At 40.6% G+C, this 12,817-nt stretch overlaps 1 protein-coding gene across 8 annotated transcripts in view; it reads right to left on the bottom strand.

Annotated features, from left to right (window-relative positions):
* Nucleotides 1–12,817, bottom strand: part of RAB3GAP2 (RAB3 GTPase activating non-catalytic protein subunit 2) — a 240,196-nt gene that overhangs the window by 41,282 nt on the left and 186,097 nt on the right. For 3 of the 8 annotated variants that reach the window (XM_049833927.1, XM_049833928.1, XM_049833925.1), the window contains exon 1: nucleotides 9,188–9,360. In XM_049833927.1, coding sequence (XP_049689884.1) covers nucleotides 9,188–9,296 — 109 coding nt within the window. In that variant the 5' untranslated portion in view covers nucleotides 9,297–9,360. Of the gene's footprint in view, nucleotides 1–9,187; nucleotides 9,361–12,817 lie in introns of those variants that run through there. The other 5 variants (XM_049833933.1, XM_049833931.1, XM_049833932.1 and 2 more) reach the window with 3 other exon arrangements.

A 12,817-nucleotide genomic window follows, 5' to 3' on the forward strand; every position in this document is an offset into this window, starting at 1 on the left:
CAACAAAACCTCCTTCCTATAAAATTCATGGAGGAAAGAATCTGTCAGTGTGCCACAGTCCAGAGAGAAACATAACCATACCCAAGAAACACAGTCAGGGCCAATGCCTTTCCTACAGCACAGAGCAGACCAACCTTTCCAAGAAGCATCAGCCACCTCAATTCTGAGGCTGAACACCCAACATAAAACTTCAACTGTGAGGATTCTTGCTGCCTCTTTGCAAATAGCTACATTTTCATGGTTGTTGTCATCTTCCTTGGATGAAGCTAGATCAATCAAAAAAGAATGGAAAAATGAGGTAATGGTGATGCACTATCCCACTGATGAAGCTGCAGAGATCTTTCAGAACTGTGACCTGCTCTGCAAAGCCAGCCTCTCCTCCACCTTACAAGGGTTTACAAGTTTGCTCCTTCATATCCATCCTCCACATTGCACAGACTGCCCCTGCATGCGCTAATCATATGTATTTCTCAAGCCCCTGCATGCATTCTTTCCTTGCTTCCATACACTAGTTTTTTTTAAAAAGAAATTAAATTAAAAATTGTTTCCTTATCCATGTTATTCAGACACTTCACCTGTGCAATGGCTAGTGAAGCAAGGTATTAAACAATAGACAACTAATCTCTGAAACAATAGACAGAGAAGCAGCAGAGGGATACACCCGTCATACTTAAACTCAAAGCACACTGTTATTCACCTGTGCCAATGAACCACAAAACATGGCACAGCAGCTGTCAGCTTGCAGAGACTTTCCCATGCACCAGTACCTCATAAGGTTTGTCAAGTGAGAGATGACATAGGATGCAAGTTCTGTTTACAATGAAGATTTTAAGAAATACCCCACCATTTCTTTTAGTAACATTACAGATCAGAACAAGCAACTGTGCAATGTAAGACAGTATTTAGTAACCAATACCCAAACAAGCCCTAAACAGTTCTTGACTTGCAACATGTTTGTTTCTTCCAGTCCACTTTCGGGAAAAATCAATCTTTCCTGTGCAAATCTGCATTTCCACTCATCTCTATCTAGTAGTAGACGCCTGGTAAACAGTTCTCCCTACTTTGATAAAGCAGCAGCAGTATTCCAGATTTTGTTTTACTGGGGATACTGCAAAAATAAAAGTTCATCTACTGGGTCTACAAGAACCACTTCAGTCTTTAATTTGAAGCATATAGCATTAAAAATCCATCATCAGCACATTTGAAACTGGAGAGCTGCTTTAAATGCTGCACACGCACAGCATTGGTTTTAACGTACAGGAGAATTCATTTCAACCATATTTATCATTAACTTAATACTCTAAAGAACAACTTCTACTGATAAGCATGTTTTGTTTAAAAGACAAGAACAGAGGAGAAACTTCAGAACAGATCTAGACCAATGAGGTCTAATTGGCATTTAGCAGGTAAAATTCAATATGAAAGATGTTTTTACTCCATCTAAGACTTCCTCCCCAAATTGCAGAATCTATCTCTGAGCCCAGAAAACTGCCACTGTCCTTCCTTCCAGAGCAGCATGATGACCTGGGGCAGGCAGCAGAAGCCATTCTCTCCTGCCCTCACATCTACGTTCCAGCTCCATGCAGCAGGTTACCAGAGGACATGCTTGGCATGGGCTTGCCCAGAAGAGTCTATGTTTGCCCAAGTGGGAGAGCATGTGTTGAAAACTGGACCCCCAAAGCTACAAAGGTCAAACTACCCCTACCCTACACTGACATATAGCTTTAAAACAAGCAAGTTTATGTTCATAGACTATTTCTTTTAATAAGTAAGAAAAATATCAACTCATGCACAAGCTAGTAATCTGTCCTCAACAGGTTTTAGATTATTAGCCATAAAATATCAAGCTGCATCAGCCAAAAGACTAATATGTACATTCTTTGTACATATAAAAATTGTAAATACAATCAAGTCATGCATCAACTTGTTTCATATCTTAATGTACTGGTTTTGCCTAGCATAGAGGTAATTTTCTTCATAGTAGGTGGTATGGTACTATGTTCTGGATTTGTGATGACACAAACACACCGATGTTTTTGCTCTTGCTGAGCAGTGATTATACAGCATCAAGGCCTTTTCTGTTTCTTACACTGGCCTGCAGCAAGCGGACTTGGGGTGTGCAAGAAATTGGGAAGGGGCCATAGCTGGGACAGCTGATCCTAACTACATCCCATACCATATGATGTCATGCCCTGCAATAAAATATGGGGGAGAGAAGGAGGAGGGAGGGGGTGACACTCAGAGTTATGGCATTTGTTTTCCGAAGCAGCTGTTACACATGATGGAGCCCTGCTTTTCTGGAGATGGCTGCACACCTGCCTGCTGATGGGAAGTGGTAAATGAATTCATTATTTTGCTTTGCTTGCATGCAGAGCTTTTACTTTACCTATTAATCTGTCTTTATCTCAACCCACAACTTTTCTCACTTTTACCGTTCCAACTCTCTTCCCCATCCCACTGTAGGGGGAAATGAGCAAGCAGCTGTGTGGTATTAGTTGCCTACCAGGGTTAAACCACAACACTTAATTACATGTGTGTAGTCTGTTGGGTTTATGTTCTTCCAGCCTGTTTCCCATTCATGCTTTAAGATCTTATAAAATTAATAAGTAATAGGGCAAGAAATGATTGCTTACGTGCAAGTGCAAGAGTTTAAATTTTTTTCTATGTGTAGTTACTGCAATTCTGATACCATTGGATTGCATAGTTAGTGAAGAAATAGAAGCAGTTTCTTTTCTCTTCAGGCCAAGGAATTTTAGAAATAGTTTAGAATCTTCTTGCTCTTCAGTAATCATAGGCCATTTATTCCCAAAGCTCCTCCAACATGGGGACTGACAAATATATTAGGTTGTTTTGCCAGCATTACTAGGAAGCCCCTTTTGAGAATAGTATTACATTTACTTTCTCTTATCACTTCAGACATCCGGGGGGTGGGGGCGAAAGGGACCAATATGACACTCTAAGTTAGCTCACTAATCTGAAAAAGAACCACTTGAGCAATTTCTCTTCCTTTAGATGGTCACAACTGCTTTCAACAGAATAAAAGATGACTAAGTTAAAAATAGTCCAGATACTACATAGATTCTTTAAAGAAATGCTGTGAATTTTCATGGCTTACAGTTGTAACAACTCCAAAAACAAAGTTTGAGGTAACGTGGCGGGGGTGGGGGGGGGTTGTGATGCTATATAGCACAGGAAACAAATGAAACAGACTGCATACAAGATGTAGAAATTCAGCTTTCTTTAAGGTGTGACAGCTTAAGTTATAGCAAGAAAGAAGTTATCCAGTAAAGGAGGTGCTAAAGCAGCAAAACTCGGGTGCCAAAATAATTTGGACAAAGTACTCTGACACCATCCTGTCGTGTGTTGAGAGCATGTCATTTAGTCTTCCCCGTATCTCAGAATGTATTAACAATTACAGACGTAACACAGTTCAGGTAGAGTGCATATTTTTATGATATTTTACATAAAAACTGGAAGAAAGGCATCTTAAATGTATATAATGCAATCTGGAGAGGGAGGATCTGATTAAAGAGGCAATACAAAAGAGCTTGTCAGAAGACTCTTTAATAGGAATATACCAAATTCAGTAAGAGGGATACAGAAACAGTTAAGAACAACCCTACTGCTAAATGCAATCTACAACTTTTGTCATGTATTTTTTTCCTTTGTAACCTTGTTTGCAACTCTGAAATAAAAAGCCTGGCTGCCTGTATTTCTGAATTAAATTAGCTGATCCAGATAAAGCAAACTGTGCATGCACAACTCCAAAGATGTTATTTAGAGCAACCGGGCTGAAGAACACTTTTCAGGGTGCTTTCAATGTAACAGGGCTGGATTTTGAAGAAGAGTTTCTCTGCCAGGCTTAAGCCACGATTCCTACTGTAAAAAGAAGCAGTAAAGTAACACCTCATAGCTCTGAGCAAGCCCCCAAAGCAGGGGCCTGATTTTTTTCTTCCCCCTGAATAACCAGCAGCATCTCAAAGCTGTGTGCTGTGCCACACACCACTCCGAAGTGACCAGCTCACTATCAAAGATGCAGGTGTCATTGCTTGGAAAGTCCCAAGGACAAGTTTGGGTTTATTTTTTTCTTCTTATTAACTTCATTTAGGTAATGGGAGATAAACACACTTGGGAACTAAAAATATCTGCACACCAGGAAAGGACTCATCTTTTTAATTTCATCTTAATGCCCCCAAAGTTCAGCTAGCAGCAGTCCTACCTAGCTACATCACTGAACTGCTATCATCAAGCCTATCAAATGTTTTAAAACACACAGTTCAAGCTCAGAGTCTACTTGAAGAACAGAGAGATGTCAATTTAAATAAATTCTGGTTAAATTCCTCAGATTATAAAGACTATAGAAAATGTTATGTGTCTTTATTGCTCAATTTTCTGCTCCTTTCAGTTAAATATCCATTAAGAAATTAATGCTAAAATTCTGTTATGCCTGTGAAGCTTTATCACATTTTGCAAATAAGATGGATTTTTTTCATTCATGTGTACACCTTATAGACAGTTGTATAATGGAGTTAACCGTTACAGCTGGTTTTTGATCTAGCCAACACACATCCCAAAACATCTTCAACACAGCATGCTGCCAAATTAAAAGTTATGCAAATACTTTCTATTCCCAGTATTTGCACATTTGAAGCAGCAGTTTTCAAAGCCACTTAGATATCACTAGGCTCAGGCTCCACAGAGGATTTGTGCCTCATTATTAACATTAACTTTTCCCAAGAATCTTAAATCCTCATGCTTTATTAGTCCTGTTCATTAAAATATGAAAAATGTTGAAACCCTTTTTTTTCCCCTAGAGAATAAAGGTATGGCAACTCCATATGAAGCATCTTTAACCAGCTTACTCCCCAATATCGTTTTTATTTAAGCCATGTGAGGCAAGATCCACCCCAACACCTTTTATTCTAACATCTACAATAAAAAAGTAGCTATATATTGCTTCATGGCAGAACAATGGTCACCTCAAGCAGTCTATAAACTTTACTTAAGTTATTTCAGCATTGCATTATCAGCAATCTTAACATATGACTGCATAATGCAAACAAGAACCACATGAACCCTTCCTTCCAGTGTTTCCTGACCTAGCAGGAAACAGGCACCTGCAGAACTGACTTTACACAAGGTTCAAAGGAAGAGGACACTTCTTCTTTTCCTCCCCAGTTTACCAGACAAGCATATCCTTTACACAAACTAGACAAACTGTTGGGCTACAGGAAAAGATTAAGTGAAGTTGTAGTTGATAGGATGCTTTCCATCATCTTTTTCCATGTTTGAATGTGTTTAAACATTTACCTATACAAAGGAAGGAAAAAAAAATCAAGTTCCCTTAGAATAAAAGTGCAGATTTATTTTTTTTAAACTCAGTTACCTACATCTGTATTTTTAATATACGTAGCACTTCAATAAACCTTTTCAAATTAAATTTGAAACTGACAAGCTAGATTAACTTATTATAAATAAATTAAATATGCTGCTATGTCAATTATGACTAGGTAAGAAGGTACAGCTTTTTTATTCATAATAATGACACGTAACTTTTAACTTTAATAAAAGTCACAGTATCATACAGTGATTTAGAAATGTATACTGCTTGCATTTTCAGAAGCAAGCAAATTCTTTTCACTTAAAACTTATCTACAAACATGCTTTCACATTAATCACCTGAGATTTTAGCATAGCCAACACACTCACAGAAAATTTTTTTTTGATCTATAACTAAGAAACCAGAAAAGAGATGACCTACAGCTTCTAACAAAACCCTTAAACCCCACACACTGAAGATCCTGGAGACACCTTCTCAAAAAAACATTTGATATCCAATATCTGACAGGAGCTTTTTAAAATTCTACTAAGCACCTAAAACATCAAGTTATGACTCAAAAAAAAAAGTAATCATTTTTTTCATTGAAATACTCTTTGTTAAATAAAAATATTTAACAAACATTTGTTTTCCTAAGGTAGCTAGCACTATAACCTTTAAATATCAGTGAAAGAATTTCCATACAAATGCAGCTTAACTTAAAAAAAACAAACACACACACAAGAAAAAAATTGTAAATAAAAGGTGCTGGTTCTCCAGTTTAAAGTAAAAAATACTTAGAACTTTGACATGTGCTTATTAATATTTATGTAACTGTTTATATGTGAATAAACATAGCTTTAGTACAAAAGCTGTTTTTGACAGCAAATGAACATACTTTCTTTGTTGAACTTGCCAGTAAAAACAAACTACTCTAGCTTTTTTTCCGCTAAAGAGTAAAAATATAAAAGCAGATTAAAATTCACATTTCTAAATGTACAACTTTATTCAACTACTGTTTTAAAACAGTGCATTCTGCCAATGCAACAGTTTTTACTACAGGATTCCCTGATAAAAACCATTTATTTGTATCTTGCTTAGTTAAAAATATTTGCCTTGGCTTTTGTGCCATAAGACTGCAAAATGCACTTTAAAAAAAAAGAAAAAAGCCCAACAAAAACTTGCTTGGACAAAATTTTTTTCTTTCCTTAGTGCACAACATTAGAAGCAGAGATTTGTTTTATGTTCTCACACTTCTTCACTAACACTTTATTTACAGCAAAGAGTTCTTCCATGTGGACAATGTAAAAGTCAAGGTACACAACAATCATCAAAGAGAAAAGGGAGTAATTTTGGACTGCCATGCAACAAGTCAGTTGCTTACTAAGAAAAGTGAATGAATTAGTATGTATGTGGAAAAAATAAAGGAACAGAGACTGAAAAACTGAAATAAGTATTTCCAACCAAAGCAAAAACTGTGGGTGCAAGACCAAGAGATTAGCAGTAGCTGCAGGACCCATACCATCTCAACCTGAGTTTCAAAACAACCCTGCAGCTTAGCTATTCAGTTGGTTATGCCACAAAGTAGCAGCAGACTTGGAGGAACAAGCCTAATGGCAAAAGAATCTCCTGTTCCACCCAGCCGAACCCAGTTTTTTCTAACTTGGGATAGCGCCACAATTTACTTATTTCTAACTTAAAATCCTTCTGCATATTGTTAACAGTCTGTCTCCCTGTCAAAGATGAAGCAGAAACCCTTAGTGCATTCAAAGTGACTAATTATCATCTTATTTAAAAGTCACTTTGGGAACTCTCACTTGCTTACAATTACGCTCATTTACCCTGAACCATGAAAACAGCCATGGTATCAAAAAAATCACAGGAACAAACGCAAAAGTTTTCAATGAATCTAAATAAGCAATATTTTGAGAAATACTTTATTCTGAATTCTGACGCTCTGCCTCGATGACTGAATGAGCAAATATAAAAACAGTGCAGAATACAGCCAACTCATTAAAATGGAAGAACAGCACATTTTAGAACATACACCTTTGCTTCTATCATTTTTGTAGTTTTACAACATACTAAATGTTTTCTCTCTTTACAGCTGCTATTTGATAAATCCACCCCAACAGAAGTACCCAAAAAGTTATTTTACACGAACTTCTCTCACATGTACCACCAAATACAATAAATATTTTCATTTCTTTCAGAAATACTTTTAGAAACACAAATACATTACAACCTTTTGCTTTTATCTTCAGTATTCAGGAGGCACTAACGGGACCCTACTAGTTCCAGAATCCCTCCTTTTAGATACGGATGACACCAAAACAAAAGCCATATGGAATCTGTATGCGTTTTTCAGAGCATTGTTACAGTCAAACAACAAGCACTAGTACCAGCACATAATTGTTTTCTACCAAAAGTTTTGGACAATGAAGACTGGCTGTACAAAAGTCTTCCAGAATTACTTTTTCCAAGTGCATTTCAACAAGTAAATTAAATTCAATCTTGAACATGAGAAAAGGCAATAATAAAATATAACAACATGCACACAGAAGTTTTAGTGGTAAAGTTAACTAGCTGAACATATAGTGTACTTTTAAAACTTTTTCACAATTGTTGTGTCATCTTTTTAATAGGACGTGCAGTGACAGGACAAGGGCCAACAGTTTTAAACTGAAAGAGGGTAGCTTTACATTGGCTATAAGGAAGACATTTTTTACAATGAAGGTAGAAAGAACTGGAACAAGTTGCCCAGTCAAGTTATGGATGTCCCATCAGTGCCAGTGTTCAAGGTCACGCTGGACAGGGCTTTGAGCAACCTGATCTAGTGAAAGATGTCCCTGCCCATAGCAGGGGGGTTGGACTAGATGGACTTTAAAGGTTCCTTCCAACACAAACCATCCTATAATCTCCCCTCTCTTTATTCCCCCACAGACCTTTTAAGCTTTTTTTTAAAAAAGCACCTTGCTGCTTTCTCTCCTAGCTCTGTTTACAGTTGAGAGGGCTTTACAAGCATCCTCATTAACCTCTTCAAACACTTTCCTTCCATGCTGTTGCCAGAAAGACAAAACATCAGCCACATATAGTTAACACATCACAGCACCAGCAACATACAGGCCACTGTTTCGTTTCCCTGTACCGTCTATCCTGGTCCTTCTTCTTTGTTGAGTATACAGATTCTGCGCCAGACAGCTCAGCTTTTGCCGTGCATTGCCCCACAGAACAGAAATCTGGTCCACAGCTTCAGGCTGTAGTTGCTGTAAGACTGTCTTTTTATTTAAGACGCCAAACTAAACCTTTAATATACTTTGAGCACGTTTGGCATTATTAGACAACCCTACACGCACAACATTTGTTAACTTCACTGGAAAGCTTTCAGACAACCGCACTCTCAGCGAGAAAATTACAAACTTTCATGTCGAAGTTAGCGGCACGCAAGGCCTGTGGCCCAAGAGCTTCACCTACGCTCTACAGGATACGGACCGACACCTGAGCACCCGAAACTTCCCGACACCAGGAGAATCTGAACCTGCAGGGGAAGATGTGGCACCTGCAGCAGGAGAGCCACCCTTTACGGCCCTCTGTCACGACGGTAACGATACCGAGCACTCAGCCATCCGCGGTTACCCCCCACACGCCCCCGGCGCACTCTTGCGCGGACAGGGACGGTGAGGAGAGCGGTGACGAGCTCAGCCGGCATCCCCGGCCTCGCCGTCAGAGCAGCCCCGGCCGTGAACAGGGGCGCAGGGAGCCCCGAGGGGGCCGCGGGGAGCGGCCCTCGCCACCGCCGCTCCCACACGCGCCCCGCCGGGCCGGGCCAAACCGGGCCCCCAGCTCCCCCGCACCGCGGGGCGGACTCACCGCTCTCCTTACCGGCCGCGACGCTGCCCTGACGGCGGTTGGGGCACAGGAAGTCGCGAGCCGCCTCCAGGTCCTGGAAGTGGCCGAAGGGAACTAAGGCGCACGACATGGTGCCGGTGCCGCTGCCGCCGCCGCCGCCGCCGCCGAACCCGGAAACGGTCACCGACTTCCCTCACGACTGGCGCCGCGCGGCCCTGCGCAGGGCGCATGCGCAGAGCGGAGAAGCACACCCCCCCCGTCTCCCGCGGGATCTGTCACGTGACCCCGGCAGGCGTTGGCGGGGCTGCCTCCGCATCGGGCTGAGGCAGCGGCGGAGGCGGTAGGGCCGGCACCGCGCTCCTCCTCCTCGTCCGCCCGGCAGCGACGTGGCTGCTTACGGGCAAAAACCAGTGTCCCAGCGGATGAGGCGGCGGGAGCCGCTCTGAGGAGGCGGGATCGGCGGTGGCGGGCGCTGCCTCCCCGCCGCCGTTCCTGAGGGGAGTCGCGGCCTACGCGTCCGTTTTTTCCCCTGGCCCTTGAGCCTGCAGCTGGCTGGGCCCCCCAGGAGCGGAGCAGCGCGGCTGGGGTGCGAGCTGCTGTATGCCTGCGACCTCGGGGGGTGGCTCTGCTCTGCGGCCCGGGCAGTGGCTGTGGCGAAGCCCCGTCCGGGCAAAGCCAGGAGGAAGAACGGCCGCCGAGTCCTGTGTTGTCTTCTCGGGGCCAACTCATTATGCAGCCAGTGGCAGTAATTGGCATGTGAGACTCGCGTTGATGACAATGCCTGTGTACTTGGCAGGGAAGGTGAGACCGTGTCCCCGCCGGCCTGAGTCTAAAGGAAGGTGCTATGAGTCGCTGGTACAATTTCGTTATCCAGGCCTAATGATGAACAAACACAGCCCTAAACACCTATGTTACTTTGATGAATAGGGAACACCTGTAACAGGTAGCGAGGACAGGGTTTCTTTCAATCTGAATTGCTTTTGCAGATAGAAAACTTTTGTTTGGGTTTAATGTCAACCAATTTCCTTTCCTCTGAACGCTGAGGCATCTCACTGGTGGTAGTGATTATGATAAGTGAGATTTGCTGTGAAGTGACATCAGTATACTGTTGACAGCTGATCCACAGCCTCAGAAATCTCCCCTTAGGGCAGAAAAAAAAGCATGTGCGAGAAGAACACCAGGCGACGTTTTCTGGGCCCTGAAGAAATAGAAATTGCCCTGTCCCCAGGACTTTACAGTTTTTTCTAATGAATCCTACTTTACCATATGGTTGCTTGTTTTCACACAGATGTCTTCTATTTTGTAGATAACTATGCATGTGTGTCTTTAGTTGTTAAAAGCAGAAATGATTGAACAAGTAGTCCAAGTTATTCTGAAAGTTTGGGTTGCGGTCTACATTTTTGGGGTGGTCTTTAAACACCTTCTAAGACTGAACACATTTTTACTAAGACAACTTTCATTCCAAACTGGAATCCCATTTGGACTGTCCTGAAGGCCCAGACTGTAACAGGCTATAAACTCTAGAAAATCTGTTGTCAGATTTTCAAAGAAACTGGCTTTAACTTATTCTGACAACTTTTTAATGTCTTCAGCTGTTCTATTTTGTTGCAGTAACGAGGACCCACCAGCAGTTTTTCCCTTAGCGACAGCAGGGACATGTAGTTTTTACATTTAAAATCTGTGGCTTCTCAGGCAATACACAGGTTAGACTTGAATTTAAGCAGACGAATAATCCCATGCCTATTCAATACAGAGTTGTTGAATCCTGTTTTTCTGAACGGGCATAAAATTACATGCTGTGTACCAGTGGGGAGGAGGTTCTTCAAAAATAAGGTCACAGTGTGGGAAAGGTTGAAAGCAACTGTTATTGAGGAATGGCTAATGACTTTGAAGATGCTCTAATTAAACATATAAAGCCTGTAGGGAAAAAATATTTAATGACATTTTAGATCTGTAACATGCACAGTTGCTAGTAATGTCAAGTGAATAAAGAGTATGCAAGAAATTAAATTAACAACCTGGTTTGTCACTCTTTAGTGATGTTTTCATCACGTTATGAAAATTTCCTTATTTTGAGACTAATGAACAGTGTAAGACACTGTCATATCCCCACCTGGTTTGCTGCACACAAAGAAGTCAATTTACAAAACTGCTAAGATACCAATTAATGCATAAAATAAGACAATGAATAATTCAGCAAATAATATTTCAAGACAGGGCTGAGGCCTGATGAACTCACCTTATCACTTTGGCTACTGAATTATCTTTTGTGTGTTTGTTATACTTTCCTCAATAGTTAACTAACTTTTAAATATTCATTATAATTATATGGGAGGCTATTAAAAAAATCACTCTGAAAAACCACTGTCATAAATATTAAGCAAAGTTCTTGAAGCTGTTCAGATAAATCCTTAACGTCCAAAATTAACAATACATTTACAGCAACAACAATACTTTGCATTTACCTAGGTCCTGTTATTTGGAGACCTTAATGCAGTTTACAAAAATGCATAATTACGGATGTTAGGGATTATCACTTGGGAAAATGAAGGTAATGAAAGATTAAGTGATTTACTCAGGGTCAATCCACAGATCTGTGGAGTACCGCGAGTAAAACTGCTTGCTTCATCATCAGTGATGATCTCCACGTGTTGTTCACTCATGCTAGCTGGCATAAATGAATGTGATTATACTATCATACGCAGAATCCTGCATTTGGTCTTTGCTGATAAGTGAAAATTAAACCAGCAATTTAGTAATAGTTATAGCCGTATGGTATCTATACCATAATGTCAACTTGATACAAACAATCACCTTATCAAACACATGCCTAAGTGGCTTCCAAGTAGTGCAGTTAGCACTCATGGGGAGGGGGCAAGAATTAATCAGCGTTCAATAAAATGCAGAGAACAGAGAGAATATGGAGAATCCCAGTCAAACACTCATGCTTGTACCAAGCCTTTTGGTGCTGTCTAATCACAGCGAAGCATTGAACTGCATCCTTAGATGCCTGAGTAAGTTGATGTCTGTCTCACATAGGCCAAACATCCACAATTCCTAAAGCTTCAGTATAACTTATGGCGGTTTGTCGCCTCTGAACATCAGTTTGCATATTTATATCTTTATATAAATTTCTAAATTCAGATTTATATAAATATATATAAAATATAAATATATAAAAATAGAAAGATATAAAAAGAGCTATATGTCACAAAGTTATCTGTCTTGGGATATCTGTAACAGACCTTTCTGTCTATCCACAGGGGCATGAGGCAGAACTGGGGCAGGGCTAGAAGCGTGTGGATTCATTACTGCTGTTACATACAGTTTGTAAAATTTAGTAAAGGTTGTATTTGAAGAACTGAGAATGGAAAGATGCACTTGATATTTCTCTTTTCCTATATATTACATTTCTTGCATATAGAAAAATATATTCTAAACCTGAGTTTGTGGAGGGAAAACAGTATACTGAAGAAATTACTTCCATTTTGTCCCTAGGTGAGATGTTCTGACTCCCAGCAAAAGCAGGATAGGAGGGAGGGCCAGACAATATGTCTCTTCTGATCATTCTGAGCTGGGTTAAGGTTGGATGTAAGCAACGTTTTTTCCTCTCTACATACTTAGGCAGGCCACTGCAGGCAGCTCCAGCTG

This window comes from Accipiter gentilis, chromosome 30 (assembly GCF_929443795.1).
Source record: "Accipiter gentilis chromosome 30, bAccGen1.1, whole genome shotgun sequence".
In the NCBI taxonomy this organism is placed as follows: domain Eukaryota; kingdom Metazoa; phylum Chordata; class Aves; order Accipitriformes; family Accipitridae; genus Astur; species Astur gentilis.